We start from the raw sequence: 22,990 nt of genomic DNA on the forward strand, positions 1-22,990 counted from the left end.
TGTTAAGCCGTCCTTCCCGTCAAAGTTGTTTCAAGGGTAGGTGATGTTTTTAAAAGATGAAACCAGAAAGCCTATGCAGGCTGGTTAAATTTAAACAATTTAGTACTGAATACGTTAATTTAGCAAACTTGGAATTAAAATCACATCGGGAATTGTGTCTGACATGTTTCAGGGCTGGATAACGCTTTTCTTAGGGTAAGGTCTGGTTCTACATAGAAGGTATTGAAGGTATATGTTTAGCTATTCATTGTATACAATAAGGCCTAACTACTTTACTGGGGACGACCATTTTATACACGAACTGCATAGTTGCGTTTTATCACTTTAAGTTCGTGTATGTAGCACGTTTGTACAGTTGCCAGGAGAAGGGCGTCGGATTTCCGGGAAGCTGGAGTTATATGTAGTTGTGTTCTGCTCCCCAAAGTCTGGTCTTCAAGACCAGCATGTGTATTTGACTAAGCAATCTCTCTAGCAACCCCGCTATGGTCTTTTGTCATTCCTGAAACCAAGGCCTAAAATAGATAAATATAAATTTACTATTTGTGGCACTCCTTAATGCATAAAACTGCTAAATCACAAGTTTTAAACAGGATTTTTTTTAAAGTATTTCACACCAGACTGCCCCAGTACTGTTTTTGTTATGTCGAGCATTGACTTCAAGCTCTAACATTTTCCTAAAAGAATAGGGTTCTTAATTTTTAATACTTCTCTTGTCAATCTCATGAAGTCTACATGTTATTTTCATAAAATATACAAAGGATTTCAACTGTAATTCTTGTTAGGCCAATAGTATTAAACCATTTTATAAAATGGGACAAAATTGATCTTTATTGTTAAACTGCAAAAACTTCCAATATTCTTGAGACTGCTCGTTGCATTTTTCATCACCCATGAAATCCTAAAAATTAAACTCAAGAAAACACGTATAATCTCTAGCTTGACTCCTAATCATCTGGGTTCATAGTGGTGGTTTAAAAGCCTGGACAGTGATTAATGGTGTTTTTAAAGTGTAAATTGAAGTACAATATTTGGTCAAAGTGGTATCTATTACTGAACTCATCTCTACTTTCTTCCTTGATATGGTGGCGTTTCTAGAATGAAATACGCCTATGGTGACCTTTATGATAATGAGAAAGCATTAATACAAGACCAAATTTGTAAATAGGTACACCTAGGGCCCTCCAAACATTTTAACTCTAGGGTCTAGAAGACAGATCTATGTAAAGCGACTGTCCACCTCGTTAACTTTTCGGTTATGTTTTTTGAGACTGGGTTCCTTGTGGCTTTGGTGCCTGACCTGGAACTAGCTCTGTAGACCAGGTTGGCCTCGAACTCACAGAATCTGCCTGCCTCCCCAGTGCTGGGATTAAAGGAATGAGCCACCACCGCCCGGCTCCATTAACTTTTGTATAAAGTGTTTTTGCCATTTTAAAAATTATGGAAGTGGCTCTTAAAAGAGCCTTTGGGTTTTTTTAAAACTGACTTTGAAGCTCACTTCTTCGCTGCTGCCTTCCTCAGGTCGGTCTTCTGCAGGCCCATCTTTGGCTTGCCACCGTTGGGGTTCGCCGCCCTTGCTTTGGCGGGACTTTTCCGCGGCTGCACACCCTTGGTGCCTTTGGTCTTCGGTCCGCCGGAGGATGCTTTCGTGGGCGTGGCCTTCGGCTTCTTGACACCCTTGGTCTTGTTGCTCTTGGGGGATCTCGAGACCCTGGACAAGCCTAGCTTCTTCGCCTTGGCAGAAGCAGATTTCTTGACCTTACCCTTGACCTTCTCAGGAGCAGCCTTCTTGCTGAGTTTGAAGGAGCCGGAGGCGCCGGTGCCCTTGGTCTGCACCAGGACCCCCTTATTCACAAGTCTCTTGAGGGCCAGCTTGATCCGGCTGTTGTTCCTCTCCACGTCATAGCCAGCCGCAGCCAGGGCTTTCTTCAGGGCAGCAAGGGACATTCCAGTCCGTTCCTGAGACGTCGAAAGGGCCTCGGGAATCAACTTGGAAACCGAGAAACTCCGGGGTTTGCGAGCAGCGGCCAGGCCAGGCTTCTTCCTTCGCCTCTTAGATGGCGGTTTCTCGACAGGAATTGGGGCAAGGCTACTTGAGGCTGCAGGAGCCGTTTCCGACATAGCCAAGAATTAGTCAAGAAATAACCCAGTAAGAAAAAGTAAAAAGACCACCAACAGCGCAGCGGGGGTCGGGCGGGGGGGGGCTTATATAGAGCAGGGCGCGCTGTGATTGGTGCATTCCCAGACACCTCCCCCGCCCCTGGTGGAGGGGCGTTTGTGTTTCTTTTCCCCCCAAAAGTAGAAACTTCCACGTGTGCTCACTGCAGAATCGCACAGGTTGCGACACCAGGTGACCCACGGGGACTTGGATTCCACCTGGCTTCTTACCTTTTATTGATAAATGTCCCTGCAGGCCAGAACTAGTGGGAAAAGCCCTTGATTTTCATTCAAATTCATGAAGAAGAAGAAAACTTTCTCTTTTCTTTGAAAATTCAAAAGTAATTTTTGGTAGAAAATATATCCAATGTCTTCGGAGGGATCGTCTATATATGTGGTTCCTAACTGGCGATTAAAATCAATTATTCAGGCCCGAATTCTTATCGAAATTATTTATATATGTTACAGAAGTAGCACAAACATCTTCGCCATCTCACTGTAGAATCAGACGGTGTTCCTAGAATTATCCCAGAACTCCAGAGTGAGGCCTTCTCGAAGGGAGCAGAGCCTAACAAACGCTCCACAGAGCATGTGAGAGGCGCTGTGTCCCCTGAATCGTAGGAGGAACTGCTCAAACGCCCTTATGTATGTCTCACCAATGGCATCTCTGTAGCCAAATCAACCAACGTCAAGGGTGTTTTTCAACCGAGTTTGCCTCTCCTTTCGCGAATTAAACGCCACCACCAGGGGCCTACTCTCTCTGTCTTGCCCTCTCTCTGCCTGCCCCTTAATTGTCTATAACATTATAAAGCTGGCATGACAGTTTACAGTCTCTTAAAGTGGCTGGGCTGGTAGATGCAGCTGCAGGTATGTTGGAGAAGTGTTCTCAGAGCTTATCCAAGGGGCACGCCTGGAGATTGAGTGCCTTCAGCTGGGCCTTGTGGCAAAATGCCCAGAACTAAGGCAGCTGAGGCATAGGGAGGGTCGCCATGAAACCGAGGCCACCATGGTTAGAAGATGAAAGCATGTCAAGAGAAGAGGAGAAAGAGAACATGATTGCTCATTGAGGAAGGTGTAAAACCCGATCCATTCTGGAGGAGGCTAAAATGAGGGTGTTGTGGGATTACATCAGCTGAAGCAGAACTTGTGACCCAGTGCGGCCAGCTGTTATGAGTTCTTTCTGGAGATATCTTCTCTTGTAAAGCAGGGGTCTTAATTGATGTCACAGAAAAGAATTTCGGAACAAGACAGTATGCGAAAAAGCTGATGTCTGTTAAGGAGAAATTGAGGGTGGATGGGTGTCTGTCTCAGGAAAAGGGGGTATGCTTGTGTCTTAACAGTAATCGTGGCTAGGCCTGGTATGTAGAACTCTAACCCCTGCTACCTGAGAGGCTAGGGAATGAGGGTCTAAGTTCAAAGCAAGCATGGCTGTAGAATAAGTTCATGAAATCCTGTCTCAAAATAAAACCACATTGGGAACAGTGGGAATATGTCTTAGTAATAAGGCATCTATCTATCTAGCAGGTGGTAAATCCTAGGTTCAGAGTCCAGGACTGCAAAGGAATGTGTGTGTGTGTGTGTGTGTGTGTGTTGTATGAATGTGTGTATATGTGTATTTTGTGGTTTTGAAGTTACATTGCTCAAACATCTTTAAAATCTAATAAAGTAGTTCAAAAATTAAGTAAACTTGTATGAGGTGGTTACTTGTTTCTCTTCAAGAATTTCCTTTGTGTATGAACTGATAGGGATGTTTATGTGATGCACTGTTCAGGCTTAGGGATGAGAGGTGAGCTCTGATAGCTATCCTCATAGGTAACATATATACTGTTCTTAAGCAGTTTGTGAGTTCTTGTGCTCCTCCTGTTTGAGATGGTTGTATTAAAATTTGACTCCCAAACAGTGAAAAGCATAAATTAGACCCCGTCATTGAGGTGAAGGTTCCTGTGATGGTTTGAAAGAAAATGGCCTCCAAAGGGAGTGGCACTATTAGGAGGTGTGGCTTTGTTGGAGTCAAGTGGCCTTATTGGAGGAAATATGTCATTGTGGAGGCCGGCTTTGAGGTCTCATATATGTTTAAGACGCCCCCAGTGTCTCAGACCACTTCCTGTTGCTTGTAGGTCAAGCTGTAGGAATCTCAGCTTTCTACAACACCATGTCTGCCTGCATGTCACCAAGTCCCAAGATGATGACAATGGACTAAACCTCTGAAAATGTAAGCCACCACAATTAAATGTATTACTTTATAAGAGTTGGTATGGTTGTGGTGTCTCTTCACAACAATAGAAACCCTAACTAAGACTGTTCCCTACCCATATCTTCTGAATTTCCTGTCTTTCTATCTTTTATCACCAGAGCCCAGGTCCTCAACTCAAAGAAAACCCATTAGGGCTATTTGTGAAAGTCTCTAGATGCTTGTGTGAAAAGTGTGTTCTCTATTCCAAGAGCCATCAGAAGTTCATGAAAATTAATTATTATATTATTGTAGTATGTATCTAGGCTTTATATGTTTGGCATAAACATCATCACCATTACCGATAAGTGCTGAGTGTATAATATTGGGACTCTAGCAGAAACCTTAGAATTTCAAAGGCAGTGTCTAGGAGGACAGTGTGGGGAAATGCTACTTCTGAAATATTTCTACCTAAATTCATATATTTTATTCTAGTATCTTTCCTGTGGGGGGGGGGACACTAAAAACAAAATAAAACAAAACTATCAGTTGAGAGTCATGAGACTAATTTCCACCTTGCCGGTGCAGTGTGATCTTCCCTGTGAAAACAGGTTCGTCTCTCTGAGCGACTATAAATTTGATATCACTTTGATATACCCTTTTTCACAGACCAACTTTCTGGACCAATAACTGTCAGTGCTACACAGTCATCAAGTAGACCTTTACAGACTGGCCGAGCATCTTGGTCTATTGCTTTAAAAGTAACACGGAAGTGACAAATGTAATGAATTCTTAGATTCTATAATTGAAAATCCAGAAAAAGAACTTGGATTCATAGTTTGCCCAAGGCAACTGAAAATATCCATTAAAAAAAAATATATCACATATGCCCAGACCTGTCCAGGCCTAGTTTGTGTTCCACAGTGCAGTGCTATGTAGGCCAAACCCCCTTCTATTCCCGGTTGTCTTGTTTCAACCTCCTCAGGCAGCCATGGGGGTACAGGTGACCACCACCATGCCTGCCTTCATTTTCCTCTTCTTCTTTCTTTTTCTTCTCACACACTACTGCAGAAAATGGAGCACGGGGCCTCACACATGACCCGCATGCCCTGTAGCTACACCCTTAGCCTGTGTCTTTCAGATGGTTGACCTAAGTTTTTCCTCTTAAGAAGAAAAAGGTTTATAAATAAAAGATTTATAAGTGAAGATTTACAATTTGCATGATCTATATTCAAAAAAATAGAGATGCAAATTAACTCAAAAATACAAAACTAGTTACATAGGTAGTGATTCATTCATAAATATTATACCTCCACATATAGTAATTTCTAATCATATTTAGTTAATTAAAATTACATACGTAGGATGCGTATTTGCTTTACATGATTTTTTTATTATATGTACAGTATATATTCACATATCACCAACACTTAAAAGCTTTTTTTAGCTAGGAGTATTTTCATTTTCTACTCATGTGTGTCTTTCCTATCACAAACGTCTACGGTGAGCATTTTCTATCCAATCTTTATCACGTGTTCCTCGAGTTTTGAAATTAAATATGGCCATTAGTCTGCTAGTATCTCCCATTTCCCTCCATTTCCCTCATCTCATTTGTCAGATGAAACAACATCCAGCACTGACGAACGGTAGAAGAGATGCCATGTCTACGCCTCCTGTAGAGAGAGAAAGAGAAAAGTGAACTCACTCTGGCTCTTCTGCAGATGCCTGCTGCTCTTCCAGGAGTGAAAATGACAATGGGGATTAGCATAGATTGGGGTTTTTGTTGTTGTTTTCTGAGAGACCAGCAGTGTTCTGAGGAGCCTATGAATACCATTCAATGCATTTAGTCATCCCAACTATACTATACCAAACTATGGCTGCTCCCCTCCTGATTATAGAAGATGGAACTCAGCAACAGACACTGGTATCCCCAGGAGCTGATAGATGCTGGGCCTATACAGTAAACCTAACCCCTTTACTACCTGAGCCTGGTTTCAATAAAGGATTAATGGGATTATCGAGTTAGTATCCTGGGAGTTCCATTTTATGGAAACCTTAAAGGATAGGGATCTATCAGGTGGAAAAAGAGTGAGGATTGTTCTTAAGGAAAGTGGTGGCACTGTCCAGGTGCAGGGATGGTACAACAGGGAAACGCTGGCTTGAGCTGGACCCTGTGGAGTTGCCTGTGCAGGACTGCAAAGGTCCTTGCATGAGGAAAGCAGGAAAAAATAGTGTTTGTTATCCCCACATGAGGAAGGCACTGAGTGATGCAGGATGCCCTTCTGTATATGTATTTCTCTTATTGGTTAATTAATAAAACTGCTTTGGTCTATGACAGGGCAGAGTAAAGCCAGGCAGGAAATAGAGAGAAAGTAGGCAGAGTCAGGGAGATGCCATGTAGCTGCCGAAGGAGAAGGACACATTGGAACTTTACAGGTAAGCCACAGCCTCGTGGTGATACACAGATTGATAGAAATGGATTAATTTAAGATATGAGTTAGCCAGAAATATGCCTAAGCTATTGGCCACGCAGTTGTAATCAATGTAGTTTCTGTGTGATTATTCTGGTCTGGGCCACCAGAAACAAAAGAACCTGGTGACAATAAAGGGAAGCAGAGGTAAGGGGATTCACTCTCTTTAACAAGTGGGAGGTATGCATTTGTCTCTCCTACTCAGGGTGTGACCTCTGAAGGCCCAAGAGCTCATTGTGTTTCTTCCAGCATCTTTGTTTTAATAAAGTGTAGTAATCTTTTCTAAATGCAGTTGAAGAGGAATTGAACTTGGGGGCTGGAGAACTGGCTCAATAGTTAAGAGTGCTTGCTTTGCAATGAGGATAAGAGTTTGGATCTCAGCACCTACATAGCAAGCTAGGCATGTCCACGAAAGCCTCTAACTCTGGCTCTAAGGAGGGGCAAGGACAGAAGTAGAATTTGCTGGCTTCTAGCCTGGCCAAGAAGGCCCAAGACCCAGGTTCAATAAGGAGAGACCCTGCCTCAAAGGAATAAGCAGAGAGTACTAGAAGAGAACACCCAAACCTTTCTTCTTTCAGTATGCATGCATAGGCTTGCACATCTTTGCACATACATGTGCACACACACACATGACAGACATATACACACACAAAATAAATAAATATAAACAGCAAGAAAGGTTGCATCCTTAAGGACTGTGCTGGAAAGACCCACAGCTCTCCTTTCAAGTGTTCACACGCATCTTCACAGCTACCATCTTTAAATCACACCAGCTCTCAGGGCAGCACAAACAATGGATGTAAGGACGTGCACCCAGAAGAGCACAAGACAGACTTCATCAGTCTGCACTTGTTTTCTTTACTGGTTTAATCCCTCAGGCATTCCTCCAGCTTCCATTGTATTGTCTAAGGATTAACTGAGCCAAGTACCAACTCATAGAACAATGCCTGGCATACGGTAAGCACTATGCTACATTCAACTACTAATTATAGCAAGCATTTGCATCAGAGGTCCTAGTTTTTATATTTGCTGCCATGCATCATCCTCCTTTCTCTGCTCTACTCCTTTGCTCTCCCCAGAATTTAGGCCATTCTGACATTCTGTACACCTAGAATTAGAGTACCCATTGTTTACACGCTGTCTTCCCAGCTGAGGTAGAAGTCCCATGAGGGCAAGCACTTTGTCCTTTGCCCATGAGACAGTCTCTGGAGACAGACAGCTCCTTAGTGATCCCAGCAGGGCAGGGGGAGAAGGGAAAGAGCCTCCTTCTTAAGTCACTGTAAGCCTGTGGCTCCACCTAACCCACAGCAGACACTGTTAACTGAGAAGCCATCCTGGGATCCTTTATAAGAACAGAAGGGAAAATGTAGGAGACACAGCTTAAAGAAAGCATTGGAGAAACCAGACTTGTAAAGCCCTCAGGTCTATTTTCTTCTAAGGAAGAAAAGTGGCTGTTGCCTAGCCACCCAGAGGACTGGAGCGGATGTTGTCTGACAACCTGGAGGTCTTTTCGCTGTTCTATGGAGCCAGCCTTCCTGAATCCCCTGATATCCTGAGCATTGTGGGCCCTTTTCCTGAGCTTTTTGTCTCAGTAAATAGAACCTTTCGTTATGAAAGAGGTCCTGTGTACTCCACATCCTCCATCAACAGAATCTGTCCTTATGCTTATGAGAAATCCTCCTTAGGCCCTTGCCCTGAGCACTGGTCATCAGTCAACGGGACTCATTTTTATGGTAAAGGTCTCAGGTGCTTTGCTCCTTTGCTGTATGTTCTAAAGCTTTGCTGTGATAACTGTCATGTGGAAACCTTTTTTTCAAAGCTTAACTGCGCTTAAATGCAGTAAATATTTAGAAAAATAAACCCTGAGGTCAGACTCTGGAAGTTTTTGTCCCAGCACCTGCTAAGGGGGGTTGGGGGGGTGGGGGGGCGACTGGAGTTTCATTCGTCACCTCTCACGGACTGTGTGCTCTCTGCGGCCGTGATGCTTGCAAGGGTCCAGAACAGGTAAAGATGGAAGAAAGATGAAGACCAGGGACCAGACATGGCCTTGCTCTCCTTCTTCCATGGAGCCGCATTTATTTATTTATTTGAAATGTAGAGTGCATTTTTTAACTTATTGAAAACTGGATCAACTGTCATGTGTATGTGCTTACTGGGTGGCAGGCTGAGCAATCTGCCCCAGGAATACTGTGATAACTAAACCAGGGCATAGAGTCTACGAGGTTACAGAGAAGTAATGACGAACCCAAAGTGTGTAATTTACAAAACAGTTGGAAAGAGGTGGTTTAGATGTCTTCCCAGCAGAAGTGGCCACACAGATGCCTGCAGAGCAGGGAAGAGCTTGCCGCACAGTAAGAAGCAGGGAAAATTCAAGAGTTCCAGCGGTGGGGGAAGACAAGAAAACAGCAAGGGCTGGGAATGTGCCTGTAACACAGAGAATGGCAGAGAGGCACACAAGAGACTCTAAGAACCAGCCCTTCAAACTGCATCTGTTCTCGGGGGTCTATGGAGGGTCCTAAAAGAAAAACGCCCACCATGCCAGCTCACACACCAGACTGATGGAGACCCATTGCTGCTTCCCTTCCTACTTACCTAATTAAAGCTCCTCTTTGTGTGTAGATTGACTGGGCCAAAAGATAACCTCTGAATTTTAGAGTCCAGAACCCTCAGCCCTATACCTATAAAAAGGATGTTTTTGATCCACACTTGGAACTAACAGTGTTTGAGGCTTTTGTTTGTTGTCTATCCAACATCTTGGAACCTAATTTATAATCAACTACAATACTTAAAAGACTCAGCAAGCTGATTTAGAATCTAAGTAATTTAGTGAGTTTATCGTGTCTTGAAAAGGCTGACAGCAGCTATGTACTTGGCTCACTTGACTGTAGGCTTCCTCACCCAGGGTGCACGGGATGAGGGTTCAGAAAAAGGAATGCTTAATGCCCTAAACTTGTAATTACTGGGAGTGTCTAAAAAAGTGCTTAATCTAAACTCCTTAGAGGATGACTGTTTTAAATCTCCTTAAGTGTTCCTAAAGAGATAACGATTGGGGGAAGGGGTGCATTTTCTCTCAACCTAGCATTTTTATCTAAACTCTATAATTTGTAAAATCCCATCTCTGTTAATCATAGATGAACTATTACCCAGATTGACATAAAGCTATTTCACCTACATCCTTCTGATATAAGAATAAAATGTATAAACTATGTCAGACAAGCACAGACAGCATGCATATGGATTAAAGATCTTTAACCTTGACCTAGCAAGACGGCTCAGAAAGTAAAGGTGCTTGCCACCCAGTCTGATGACCTGAGTTCAATCCCTCGGATCCACAGGCAGAAGGAGAAAGTGGACTCCCTCAAATTGTCCTGACCTGGACTTATGCAGCGTCAGGTGTGAGCTTCCCCACCCACCACAAGCACACAAAATAGAGATGTAATTTTTAAAAGGAAACACTTCTTTAACCTTTCTCTGACAACTTTCATTTTACCTATCTTAAACTGAAGTTCTAAATTCATAATATTAGGACAGCTAAGATGCTTTTTACATGAAAAAAAAAAAACAGTCTTTGGGGATCTTCTCTATTGCCACTTAGTGACAATTTTCCCACTACCTGGAAGAAGACCCTTTGCATGCTACAGAAATAGCTGTGTTCCTTCTAGAAGGTGGGAACGATTACCATTACCCTCAAAGTGCAGTGAAGAAGCTGAGGCAAAGAAAAAGTACAAGGCTTGTCTTAAAGTCTCCCCACGAGCATGTGACAAACTGCCTGGGAATTAAACTTCAACCCTAGAGGCTTCCCCTTTTCAACAGGGAACAATGCTTTGCAGTAGTTTTGCTGGTGTGAACCAGTTCTCAGCTCAGTGTTCTGCAGTGACGCTTTCTTCAGTCCTCAGCCATTCTTTCTGAGTGGGTGATTATTGTCTGTGTGGTGACGTTTGTCTGAACCTCAAAGACAGTCAGTTAATTATTAGCACACATTCCTCGTGCGTTGACTACGGGCACAGACCACACCCCCCCCCCCCAGCATTTTTTATATTGAGTCCTGAAAATTGAGGTTTGGTTTTCATATAGCATAAAAAGCACTTTATTGACTGTATTATTTCCTCAGTACGCTCTTCAAAATAATTTTTAAAGAATCAATTGTGTCAGTTCCCAGACAGTCCCTGGGAACTCAAATACAGCTCATTATTTTAGTATCCTAACTTTTTTTGCAGTGTAGAGGGAAATTGGTTGTCACTAAGAAACAATGGAAAAAACTCCCCAAAATAGGTTTTGGTCTAAAACTCATCCTGCCAAATTTAGTATGAACTTGAATTTAATATTGGTAAAGAACTGATCTTTGCATTAAAATAGGAGCATTAATCCCAGCTACACAAAAAGAGAACTGGGACAGTCTCATGTTAGAGTCTTACTAAACTGAATTACTATATTGCCTAAGACTACCAACTTCCTTAAAACACAGAGTAAACTTAACCATTATCTTGTTTCCTTATCTGTTTTCCTCTGTAGCTAGGGAACTGGGTATAAAAGACAGTCCTTGAATGAAGCAAGCAATCATGGTTCCTTATATATACACTTACAAGCCCCAGTCCCCTATCTCCATTATTTTTTCACGCCTACAGACTTAAACTAGCAAAGGCAAGAATGGCTACTGCCATCCTAAATTGAAAGGGCAGGGTTTTCTAATTCGTTAAGCAAAGCTCATTATAACCTGTGTTAACATTAGGAGAAGGAGAGTTAACACAGAACAAGCTGCCCTTGGCGGTGTCAGAGGAGCTGCAGTCAGGAACAGAGCTTATGGGAGACAGCTCAGAGGGTAACAAAGCTTCTCTGGGAGCAGCCTGGAGAGGCAGACCCCCTGGGGAGGATTGTTTCCAGAGGTGTGATTGCTCTACAAAGGGATTCCACCAAATCGAACATAAGTGCGATTGTTTCCTGGGAAAATCCCACTCCTCTCTGGGCAATTTACTTGCAGATTATATTGAAGATAGCTTTTTTTTTTTTAATAAGAGTAATAATAGTTAGATCTATGATTTAATTGGACTTTTTGAGTTTGCCTTAAAGTTGCAAGTGCTTAAGACAGTAAAGATGATTAGGGAAATGGTTTAGGTTATTGTGCCAATTGCTCCACTAAGAGACCCCCCCCCCAAAAAAAAAAAAAACAAAAATAGGCTAGAAGTCACCTTCCCCTTAAACAAGGAATTTTCATACATAGCATGAATGTTGCCTGTGGAAAAACAGGCCGATGACAAAAGAAAGCAATTAATCCCTACTCCTAAGGTTAGACCCTAGTTCCTCGGTCCTGTAATTTACAAAACTAATCCCAGCCCGGGTGTGCATCTTAAAAGCAAAGTTGTGAAGGAAACTAAATAACTCTGCTGGGCGTAAAGAAAGCTAGATTGTTTGCTGATTCATTTAAAGTTTCTCTAGAGTAGAAAATAGATATCCTCTGCACTGAGGGCCACACAGCTAAAATATACTTAACTTTCTTAAACCTTTTTTAATCAATAATAAAAGAATCATTGCTTTGGGGTAAAGATGTTATGGTGGGAAAACTAACACAAAGAAAAATGTTTAACTACTTGTGAGCTTCTAAGGAGAACAAGTAACTTCTGATCTTAATATGATTTCTTCCTATGTAAAAATTGGTTTATGAAAAACATATAACTTAATGATTGTGAGGGAATCTTTCCTTGCATTGAAGTCTTTGCCCTAGATGGTATAAAAGGAATAAGAAAAAAAAATACTGGAGAAGGAAAGATATTGAAGGAAAAACATCAGAGCAGAAATAAAGAGGATGTTAGGAAAGAGAAATAAAACTGGGAAGAAGGGAAACATCGGGGTAAGAGAACAGATAAAAGAACAGATAAAGTATATCCATCAGAGAGAAAAAGAAAATGAAGGTCCTGAGCAAAAGTCTCCTGTATGCCTCTGTGTCTCTCCCAGCAGCTTCTTCTCTCGTTTCTCTGGCCTGCCGAGAGCGTGCTGGGGGCTAGGCTCCTCAGGGGCAAACATTTCAGGGTCTTATATTTTGTAACTTGTAAGTTAAAATTAAACAATATCCAATGAGGAGGCACTAATTCATTATTTAATATTCATCTAAGGTCTTTTTATCTAAATTCTTAATGTAATTATTTGCCTGTGAATTCGGGTTTTAAGCTGACAGGTTGTATCCCTATCACTTGTATAAATTTTTATTTCATTTAAACATTACACTTCACCCCCACCCACTGGCTACTTCCCCTCACTCTTCTTTCACCCCGCTGGACCTATGAAAATAATTGGGCCAAGGGCTCTAACATGTGATAAATGTCTCCATCTGCTTTTGAACAAATTGTTTCATTTCTCACCAGAATCTGGGGGCGGCGACTGTCAGGGTCGGAGGTCCGTTTGATAATGACAGACTACGTATTATACCCTAAAAATTTACCAGAAACTGATGTAACATAACATCTCAGGGGTTAAGTAAAGCTGCAGTCTGCTGTATGTTAAATTTACAAATACGAAAAGGCCGTTTTCTTTCTCTAACAAGCTGCTCCTGTTTAGAGCTTTCAAAACGAAAGCAAATATAAAGCACTTCTCCCCAAAATGAACCACCTGGAGTTAAGTGTTTTTAAAGACAAATCACCAGTGGCCAAAATATTACCAGGTCTATTTACTGACTCCCTTATCTGTCGTCCTTGCTCTACGACTTCGCTTCTTCCGGTGAACTGACTCAGCTCAACCGGATGTGACGTTCACAGGCTCTGGAAGTTAAATTTCCTATGAAATATTTCAGAACACAAACAATTCCAACAAAAAGTAACCTATTAATGCTTTACGTGGCCCTGAACACTATCAAGAGGGTTTAAGGTGCCAATAGCTTATTTACATAAATTAAGCTAAATAGTGCTTTGCCACAACTCTCTTTTTGAGAAGGTGGGTGGCTCTGAAAAGAGCCTTTGGAATTCGCAATAGAGGCTTACTTGGCACGGTCACTTCACTTGGAGCTGGTGTACTTGGTGACGGCCTTGGTGCCCTCGGACACGGCGTGCTTGGCCAGCTCCCCGGGCAGCAGCAGGCGCACGGCCGTCTGGATCTCCCTGGACGTGATGGTCGAGCGCTTGTTGTAATGCGCCAGGCGCGACGCCTCGCCCGCGATACGCTCGAAGATGTCGTTGACGAACGAGTTCATGATGCCCATGGCCTTGGAAGAGATGCCGGTGTCGGGGTGGACCTGCTTCAGCACCTTGTACACGTACACCGAGTAGCTCTCCTTGCGGCTGCGCTTGCGCTTCTTGCCGTCCTTCTTCTGCGCCTTGGTCACGGCCTTCTTGGAGCCCTTCTTCGGGGCGGGCGCGGACTTGGCTGGCTCAGGCATCTTCAGATCTCCAAACACAGGAAGCTCAATGTGGGTTGGAAGTAGACATCTCCTACTTATAGGGCGTTTATGCTAATGAAGGATTTCAAAGAAGTCTTAGCTAATTGGAAGAAACAACACCAGAGGGATCGTGGGTGTGATTATGCAAATGAGGTTTTGAGATCCTTATTTTCTATTGGCTATAGCGCTGAGTTCTCTTGTAACCAATCAAATGAGTACTTTTACTACCCAGGAACAAAATATAAAAGCAGCCGTGTTTTACAGAGCTTAGTAGTTTGTGTTGTGTCGCTGACTTCCTTATAGCTTTATCATGTCTGGACGTGGCAAGCAGGGTGGCAAGGCTCGCGCCAAGGCCAAGACCCGCTCCTCCCGGGCCGGCCTGCAGTTCCCCGTGGGCCGCGTGCACCGCCTCCTCCGCAAGGGCAACTACGCCGAGCGGGTGGGCGCCGGCGCCCCGGTGTACCTGGCGGCCGTGCTGGAGTACCTGACGGCCGAGATCCTGGAGCTGGCTGGCAACGCGGCCCGCGACAACAAGAAGACGCGCATCATCCCGCGCCACCTGCAGCTGGCCATCCGCAACGACGAGGAGCTCAACAAGCTGCTGGGCCGCGTGACGATCGCGCAGGGCGGCGTCCTGCCCAACATCCAAGCGGTGCTGCTGCCCAAGAAGACCGAGAGCCACCACAAGGCCAAGGGGAAGTAACTTGACAACCATCAGAACTTTCAGAAACTTCAGACCCAAAGGCTCTTTTCAGAGCCCCCACAGTTTCAAAGAAAGAGTTGAACAAACTGCAATAATGACCTCGGTCTTTTGGCGAGCTCCAGTTACTAACAGTTTGAGACTATTGGCCAAATCAGTAGAGCCTCCTGGAATGTTAACTAGGTAAATAACGAAACCTAGAAAGCCAAACGTAACTTCCCAGAACTAGTAGTTCTGAACAGGTTATGGAGAATGGTATCCAGTCAGTGGAAACTGTCTGAAGGTTGTCCATTTTAACTTAACTATTAGCCTACAGCATTTAGCATTCAGTGAGCTGCAATGGATACTATTTAATTCTATTTCTCAGTTTACAAACAGCCAATGAGACGTGGGGCCTCTGGCCTCCACAAAACAACGGAAATGGAGGTTATCTGGAACCTTAGGGAAACACCCAACTCCAGGGCTCTTGGTCTCACCAACTTTTTCCTCAGGACACCATGAGCCACATAATAAAAAGCTCGTAGCACTGAGGGTGAGACCATTAAGTTCCCACAATTCAAATTAACATGTAGTAGGTGTGGATTTCTTGTGGTTTTTGTTTTTTTGTTTTCTTTTGGGGGATTTTATTTTGTTTTATATTTTCCCGCCAGGGTTTCTCAGCCCTTGTAGGCCAGGCAGGCCCTCAAACTCAGACTTGCCTGCCTCTACCTTCTGAGTGCTGAGATTAAAGGTTTGGGACACCAAGCCCGATTTAGTGCTTGTGGTCTTTTTTTTTTTTTTTAGTTTTTCGAGACAGGGTTTCTCTGTAGCTTTGGAGCCTGTCCTGGAACTCGCTCTTGTAGACCAGACTGGCATCAAACTCACAGAGATCCGCCTGCCTCTGCCTCCCGAGTGCTGGGATTAAAGGCATGCGCCACCACCGCCCGGCAAATGTATGAGGATCTAGGCAACCTCTTACTCGTTCCCTAGCAGACATTCCAAAAAGAAAATAATTGGGTTCCCAGGAGCTTTGAAGATGAGGCAGAGGAAAAACAATTACCTTGATGTCTGTAAGAATTTTCTGTGTATGGCCATACTACTCTAAACACTAATTTCAAAAGCTAAGCAGGATCATGCCTGGTTAGTTCTGGGATGGGAAACCACCTCTGGATAATAGTGCTAGTCTAGGTTTAAAAAAAATAATAATTTTCTGAGGTGTTTAGTTTTGAGTGAGGACCAATCTCATGCAACCCAAGCAGCCTGAGGGTTGCTCTTGAGCTCCTGAGTTTACTGCCACCATTTCTCAAATGGCAGGAATACAGATGTGCACCAACACACCACACTGAGGAAGAATGGTTCTGTTTGTTTATGCAGGTCCCGGTGCTGGCCTCAAACTTGCTAGGTAGCTGAGAATGACCTTGAACTTCTGACCCTCTTAGTTCAAGCTCCTCAGCACTGGAATACTGTGAGCATCGCCTGCCTGCTTCCAAGGTGTTAAGAGAGTTCTCACAAGCAACTGGGTCTGGGAAATCTGGTCTCACTGTGCACAGCTGCTTCTGTGAGGTGTGGCGTCCAGCTCGGCAGTGAAGGAGTCCTTTAAATTTGAGAACCTTGGCTCTCACTTCCTACATAGGAGCCTTGGAATCATTTTCAAAATCTTGTCAAGTTCCCTTTGAATGCAAATTTCCCAGAGGTGAGACCTTCAGATGGTGTTTAAGTTGTCCCTGCATCAATATTTCTGTTTCTTTCTGTATCTTTGTTCACTTTGCTATAACAGAAACCCAAACTGTGTTGTGTGTGCCCTGAAATTAGAACAGCAAGGCTGGTCAAGATGGCTGGTTAAGCACCCCTGTATGCCAGTCACATGTGCGCTCCACCATATTCAGCCCTGCGAGCCAACAATCAAAGTCCTGTTCCATTGCTATTATAGATGCTTTGATGAACAGAGAAATAGAGCTGAAAGAAGGTGACTAAGGCCCCAGGCTTATAAAGCCAGCACTCCAAATGCTTAGTTATCCTTGCCTAAGAGATTATTATGGGAAAAATTGAAATAGCACAAAATAATGAGTAGACTTTGTTATATAGAAGGCAATATAACAAAACAGTTACTTAGTGACATCCTAAAGTCTGTCTTAAAGAAAAAAGGGGTTTTCCAGAATCTGTACAAAGGGGGCAGGAGTAAAAACTTGATAGTGTACTAACATGCTGAACCTTTAGTGGGGCCAGCATGACTTTTCTTAAAGGTAGAAAAAGAAAAAGAAAAAACCTTGATATTTTGGGAGGATGGTTTTCAGGAGGGAGAGGACTGTTTCCACACAGTGAGTTAGGAGACGAGGTAGTTTGCTCCAGGTTCCCAGAACAACATTTGTATTGGAACATTTGCTCGTGAATGGATACATCTTGAACATTGTTAACCTTTTTGTTTTCATCTTAAACAAGACCATAAGCTCAAGGTCTCAACTTGTTAAATTGTAAATACTCGGCTTAGAAATACAAATAGAGACCAGCTTTAAAGGTACTGAGTGACTGCTGAATTGGATGAATCGGAGACAGGGCAAGCCAGAAGGCGGTTTGTTCTAGACCGTCTGTTTACTAACAGGGAAAACAAGAACACACCAAACTGTAACTTCTAATAGCAGATCCTGCTTTCTAGTGATCTGATTGTGCAGGGAGCTTATTTAGGGTGCCGCAGAGAGATACAAGAGTGACAGGTGTACTACTCTGACTGTGAAGAGGCAGCGAAGAACAGGCTACAAGGCACAGAGCATCCCACACGTCTCTGTCCCAGCTCATCTCTGACAGGATTCTTTAACTTCTGATTGGCACTCACTGATTCTGTCTCAGGTCCCTGCTTACCGCTGGACAGATTCTCTAGAGTGCTAGATGCCTGGCAGCTTCAGCTACCTTTCAGACTTTGAGCAGATATTCACCCATTATGTCTCAAGGGTTTGGGGGAAGTCGAGGACACGTTGATAAAAGTTATTTACCTTGGCTTCCTGGTCAGGGAAGGTTCTCAGGCACCAGAGATAAATTTATCTTAAGGTTTTACTGAGATGGAGTTATCATTTGGGTTTTTTTTTTAACATATCCAAAACAAACATAAAACAAAAATAAAAAGAAACTTTAATATGGTATCACCAATTGCTCTATACCTATACAGTGACTAATAATCTGTGGACGGTAATATTATTCCCTTGCTCCCTGCCACTGCCACTCGTTTTTGTGGATTTTTTCCCTTGGATCCATTTAAAGTACTATAGTTTAAATTATAAGGATGTATTTCAGTTATATATAGGTTATTTCATTAGAAGCTTGTCATCTGATGATCCTAAATTGTAGTTCTTCATCTTTATATTTATTCCTTTTAAATATTAAATATAATGCATATGTATGAAAAGATTATCAGGAAGTTAACTGTATATTCTCCACTCACACTGGAACCAATGAGAGTTCATATGTAACAGAAGATTCTAACCTTTCTTTTGTCTCTGCTTTAGACTAAAGCAAGAGAGGTTAGTATTGTGATGGTATCTGCTAAAGATATTCATCACCTGTATTTACACTTGAAAACTATTATTAACAAATTGATCTCTGTTTTTAAATAACAAGTACATAGAATTGCTGTGCCATTCAGAGGAAATAGAATATGTCATGAATACTTCAAAATAAGCTGAGTTGTCCAGCAATAAAATCAAATTTTCCTTGTTCCCTGCTACATGTGAGCATGTGAGGACTTTAATAGTTTGGCAATGATGAGGGCATCAATATTTTGCAGGATTTAGAACTTATGCACATTGCTGATAGTTCAGGCTGTTTCTGAAAAAAAAAAAAGAAGAGTGCTGAATTCATATTCTTCCACATATGCTATTTGGCTGTCAAGGCTTAACCCTTACCATACCCACTACAATCCTCTCTCTCTGGGCTACCTTAAGAACACTGATTGGATAGCTCTCTGGTGGTGGTGGTGTTCTTTGGTTTTATTTTGGGGAGGATGGCGGTAGGGAATGCCATAACACTACAGCACTACCTTAACTGAAATTAGAGATGGTTTATTCTAGAGCCAAATTCGAGTGACCCTATCCTGAGAACACAAATTCCACATCCCAACATGTAAGCATTTTCTTACCGTTTTATAGCTCTTACAGAACAACGAGAGTCTTAATCATAAAATGATGGGTGCATCCATGGGGCAGTTACAAGATCGAGGAGACTTTTCTCCAGGTCTCAGATGCTATTTGATGACATTCTTAACATTTGGGGTGATGAAAACTAGTGGTCTGCTCAGTTGATAGATTTCTAACGCTTTTGAGAGTCAGTTACAAGTTAGTTCCGACTCAGAAGTGGGCAAGGAGTGGCTTTTAGGAGGCCAAGGCTAGCCGAGATGAGGCAATTATTAGCCTCCTGAGTGAAAACATACGGACCTCTCCACAGCGCGGCAGTTCTAATCAGTCAAGCAGTCTTCACAGTTTCTTTCCAAGAATTCCCATTTACAGTTCCCCCTTTTGTCCAAGCATCACATTTTGGGCATACTGGGAGGCCACATATTATTATTTATTAAACATTATAATCCCCCACCCCCTGTAGCAAGATGTTCATTCCTAGGATCTGATGTAGATAAGGCTAAGTATTGGGCAGGACGACAGTCTTCAGCAGAAAAGCGTAGCTTGTAAAAGCCATAAGAAACTCCTGGATCATGACGAAACTATTAGCCATCATGATCTTGATCTTTCTCTCTTTTTTAAAAAACTTTTCCTATAGGTAGGCCATGTGTATACAACATAGCGTTTACATGTGCTATATAATAGGATTATGTTATCTAAAGTTAAAATTATCAAGAACATGGTTCTTGACTAGGTAGATGACTGGAGTGATGAAGGAAACATATATTTGAAACAATGAAATGTACGTAGCTTTTAAACTAGACTAGCTGCATGCATTCCCCTGTATCCGCAGTTCTCTGTACTCTGTGAGCGAGCCTACTTACATTTAAAGGAGGAGAAATAAAACTCTGGAAGGAGTCTCTGTAATGATGTCTTTTTGTTTTATTTAGTAAAATACAAATATTGTTTCACTGCTTTTAATCCTGACTAATTGTTATAGTACAACATAGATATTAATTAAATCAAGAAACATCAATACTTAAGGTATAAAAATGTATAATGCTATTATTAGAGATTGGTGGCTTTTGTATAATATGAACAAAAAGAGTTAGGCCAACTCTAGCTAGAGTAAAAGGATTTAAAATTTAATTAAAACCGATATTTTTATTTACCTAAATATACCCAATAACGAGTGAGTCTAATTAATTATATACATACATACACACACATATATATAATCCAGTGAAAACATTTTAACCTTTTAAACATGAAAGCTAGTTTTGAATAAGGTATGTGTTTGGGATAAGTAAACAATCATAGTAAGAAACAAACTGGTTGATGAAAAGAAGTAATATCTTCATTTGTAACTTCATAAAAACAAAATCAATATTATTTTATCACTTAGAAATATACCATGTAGAATATTAAATATAAACAATTAAACATTTGAAATTATAAACTATTTAAGAAACATAAAACTGAGAGAAATGTTTAGTTAGTTGGGGGTACTCACTTGTCAGTGGCATTGAAGATAAGTGTCTATTATCCAGCATTTCCCAAGTCTTCATGAAAGTGTTCTCAGACAATGTAAGAAGGTTCACCTCCTCAAATTTTAATAGTCCAGGAGTAAGTGAAAAGTATGTGGATACAGTCCTGACCATTTAATCAGAAAGGAATCTTTTTTTTTTTAAGATTTATTTATTTATTATGTTTACAACATTCTGCCTCCATGTATGCCCACACGCCAGAGGAGGGTGCCAGATCTCATTACAGATGGTTGTAAGCCACCATGTGGTTGCTGAGAATTGAACTCAGGACCTCTGGAAGAGCAGACGGTGCTCTAAACCACTGAGCCATCTCTCCAGCCCAGAAAGGAATCTTTTACATGATGTGTTCTTTCTTTTAGTCGATTAAATAGAATTATGTTTATCCTTTGAGGAAGACTCTTAACAATTAGAATTTTAGTTATTATATTATACCTTAAAATAATATTTGTTGTTCATCCTAAAGAGCAAATTTTATAAAAGATTTAAATATTTGTCAATTAAAGTGAGTTCCATAATCACTATACAGTTTATTGGGTGTCGGCATAATTAAGGAATACCATGAGACCCCATAATAAAGAATAGCAAATATTTATTTGGGGAAAAACTCACAAAAAGGGTAGAGAACAGCAGGTCTCTGCTCTGTAGGGCCCAGGAAGCTGCAAACAGAACTCTGACTACCTCCCAAGAGAGTGAGCGTGTGTCCAATCTGCACTTAGCAGGCCACACATAGTGGGCTGACCCAAAAAGCTATTGGCTGAATGAATTCCTACATTTCCCCCTTTTGTCTAAATAAGAGAGTTCTAAACCTCTAATACAAACCTATATACAATAAGGACAAATATCAGGTATTGTTCAGGAGAAAGAAACGACAAAAACAAAACACAAATAGAACTACGATCAAGCAAGAAACATGTGCTGAATTTCCAGTCTAAGGTAATGAACAAAAAACAGAGATTATTTCAATAGTCGTTTTATCCTGAGGAGTCTGTCTTATACTAAATTGTTTTAGCTAAGTTATGAAGGAAGTATCTATGACCAATTAGTCTTCAACCCCATCAAAGACCTCAGAAAAAAAATTAATATTTCCCAAATAAGCAGAAAATGCAAGTAAGCAACTTTCAAATGGTGCAAGAAATGACAGACAACTGGTTTCCTGAGCAATAATCACCCAAAGTCTCTTTTACAACACTGGGGTGACCAACTTTGGCTAAGGCCTCGAGTAACTGACAGACCATTTTCAGAGGCAGGAAAATCTGAAAGACTGTCCTACCCTAAACCTGGCAAGGTTCAGCAGTTTGTTTTTGCTTGTATCCTGCTTGTCCAGTTTGGACCACATGCATATTGTCAGTAGTCTCTTTGCCCAAAGGCCAGTTTTGCCATGAAGAAAAGCTCCAAGTGGAGTGTCTTCAATGTCCAACATTCTCTCATGATTGCTCTGCCAGGAACAATCATGTCTCATGTCAACAGAAGTCTAAATTATTGAAAGGCCATATTTTAAAATTGGGGATGTCCCAAGTAGGCATAACTCTCCAAACAGAATTTATCCTATTATTAAAGTAATGACTAACCATTCAAAAGGCAAAAAGTCTAATGGAGAAGCATACAAATTAAAATCTAATAAAGACTTTAAATGTCTTTTTAGTGAAAGGATGAAACAAAGTTATTTTTTGTCTTAAGGATTTTTTTTGAGGGGAAAACACTAATAAGAATAAATCAATACTTAAGAGAATTAAATTTTGATTATAAAAAGTTTTATAACCTTTATATTATATTCATCTTAACAGCAACCATTTCCATTTTTTCTATCTTTTCACAACATAAGTTAACCTTAACATTATTATAAATTATTACAAATGGTAGAAAACAACTTTAATGGGGAATGGTGTGGGATTCCCTCTGTGTGCTGTAAAAATGCTTTGTTACCATTGGTTAATAAAGAAGCACAGAACAGGGCAAGACAAGAATTCCAAGCAGAGATAGAGGAGAAAAGAAGATAGAGTCACAGAGAAGCCGTGTAGTTGCCAAAGGAGAAAGACACAGGCTGGAGCCCACCAGAACTTTGCTAGCAGGCCACGACATTGTGCCAATGCATAGATTAATAGAGATGGGTTAATTTAAGATGTAAGCACTAGCTAGAAATATGCATAAACTAATAGGCCAAGTAGTGCTTTAATCAATACAGTTTCTGTGTGATTATTTCGGGTCTGGGTGGCCAGGAAATGAATGAGCAGTCTCCACCTACAGGGTAATCTTAAGTACAAGCTTGGGAGGTATATTGAAAGCTCAGAAAGAGTAAATATGATATCTTAGGAAATTACCAGTTACATTCAAAACTGGTAATATTAAAAAAATTACCAGTTATATTTAAAAAAAATACAGATAAATGGCATTAATGTTTGTGTGTGTGTGTTCTTAACCAAATTTAATTTGATTATTTGCTCAAGGTTTAAGTTATTGTAACAGACACCTTGAAATTGTTTTTGGTAGATAAAGATTACCTTTTCTG

At 41.5% G+C, this 22,990-nt stretch overlaps 3 protein-coding genes across 3 annotated transcripts; 1 reads left to right on the forward strand and 2 right to left on the reverse strand.

Annotated features, from left to right (window-relative positions):
* Nucleotides 1–8: 8 nt before the first annotated feature.
* Nucleotides 9–4,251, reverse strand: H1-6 (H1.6 linker histone, cluster member). The gene has a single exon (XM_050142634.1). The coding sequence runs from the start codon at nucleotides 2,116–2,118 to the stop codon at nucleotides 1,492–1,494; it is 627 nt and encodes a 208-aa protein (XP_049998591.1). The 5' UTR covers nucleotides 2,119–4,251; the 3' UTR covers nucleotides 9–1,491.
* Nucleotides 4,252–5,696: 1,445 nt separating this feature from the next.
* Nucleotides 5,697–14,201, reverse strand: LOC126501805 (histone H2B type 1-C/E/F/G/I). The gene is made up of 2 exons (XM_050142661.1): nucleotides 13,764–14,201; nucleotides 5,697–5,997 (listed from the first exon to the last, which is right to left on the reverse strand). Exon 1 carries the CDS (start codon nucleotides 14,156–14,158, stop codon nucleotides 13,778–13,780), a length of 381 nt encoding a protein of 126 aa, XP_049998618.1. The 5' UTR covers nucleotides 14,159–14,201; the 3' UTR covers nucleotides 5,697–5,997; nucleotides 13,764–13,777.
* Nucleotides 14,202–14,343: 142 nt separating this feature from the next.
* Nucleotides 14,344–15,175, forward strand: LOC126501800 (histone H2A type 1-E). The gene has a single exon (XM_050142655.1). The coding sequence runs from the start codon at nucleotides 14,469–14,471 to the stop codon at nucleotides 14,859–14,861; it is 393 nt and encodes a 130-aa protein (XP_049998612.1). The 5' UTR covers nucleotides 14,344–14,468; the 3' UTR covers nucleotides 14,862–15,175.
* Nucleotides 15,176–22,990: the final 7,815 nt, after the last annotated feature.

Source organism: Alexandromys fortis, unplaced genomic scaffold (genome assembly GCF_014885135.2).
Source record: "Alexandromys fortis isolate MF-2015 unplaced genomic scaffold, M_Fortis_MF-2015_v1.1 scaffold_5, whole genome shotgun sequence".
Lineage (NCBI taxonomy): Eukaryota > Metazoa > Chordata > Mammalia > Rodentia > Cricetidae > Alexandromys > Alexandromys fortis.

What these genes read in the sequence shown, in the direction of transcription:
- LOC126501805 (XM_050142661.1), bottom strand. Translation starts at nt 14,158, where the DNA reads ATGCCTGAGCCAGCCAAGTCCGCGCCCGCCCCGAAGAAGGGCTCCAAG.
- H1-6 (XM_050142634.1), bottom strand. Translation starts at nt 2,118, where the DNA reads ATGTCGGAAACGGCTCCTGCAGCCTCAAGTAGCCTTGCCCCAATTCCT.
- LOC126501800 (XM_050142655.1), top strand. Translation starts at nt 14,469, where the DNA reads ATGTCTGGACGTGGCAAGCAGGGTGGCAAGGCTCGCGCCAAGGCCAAG.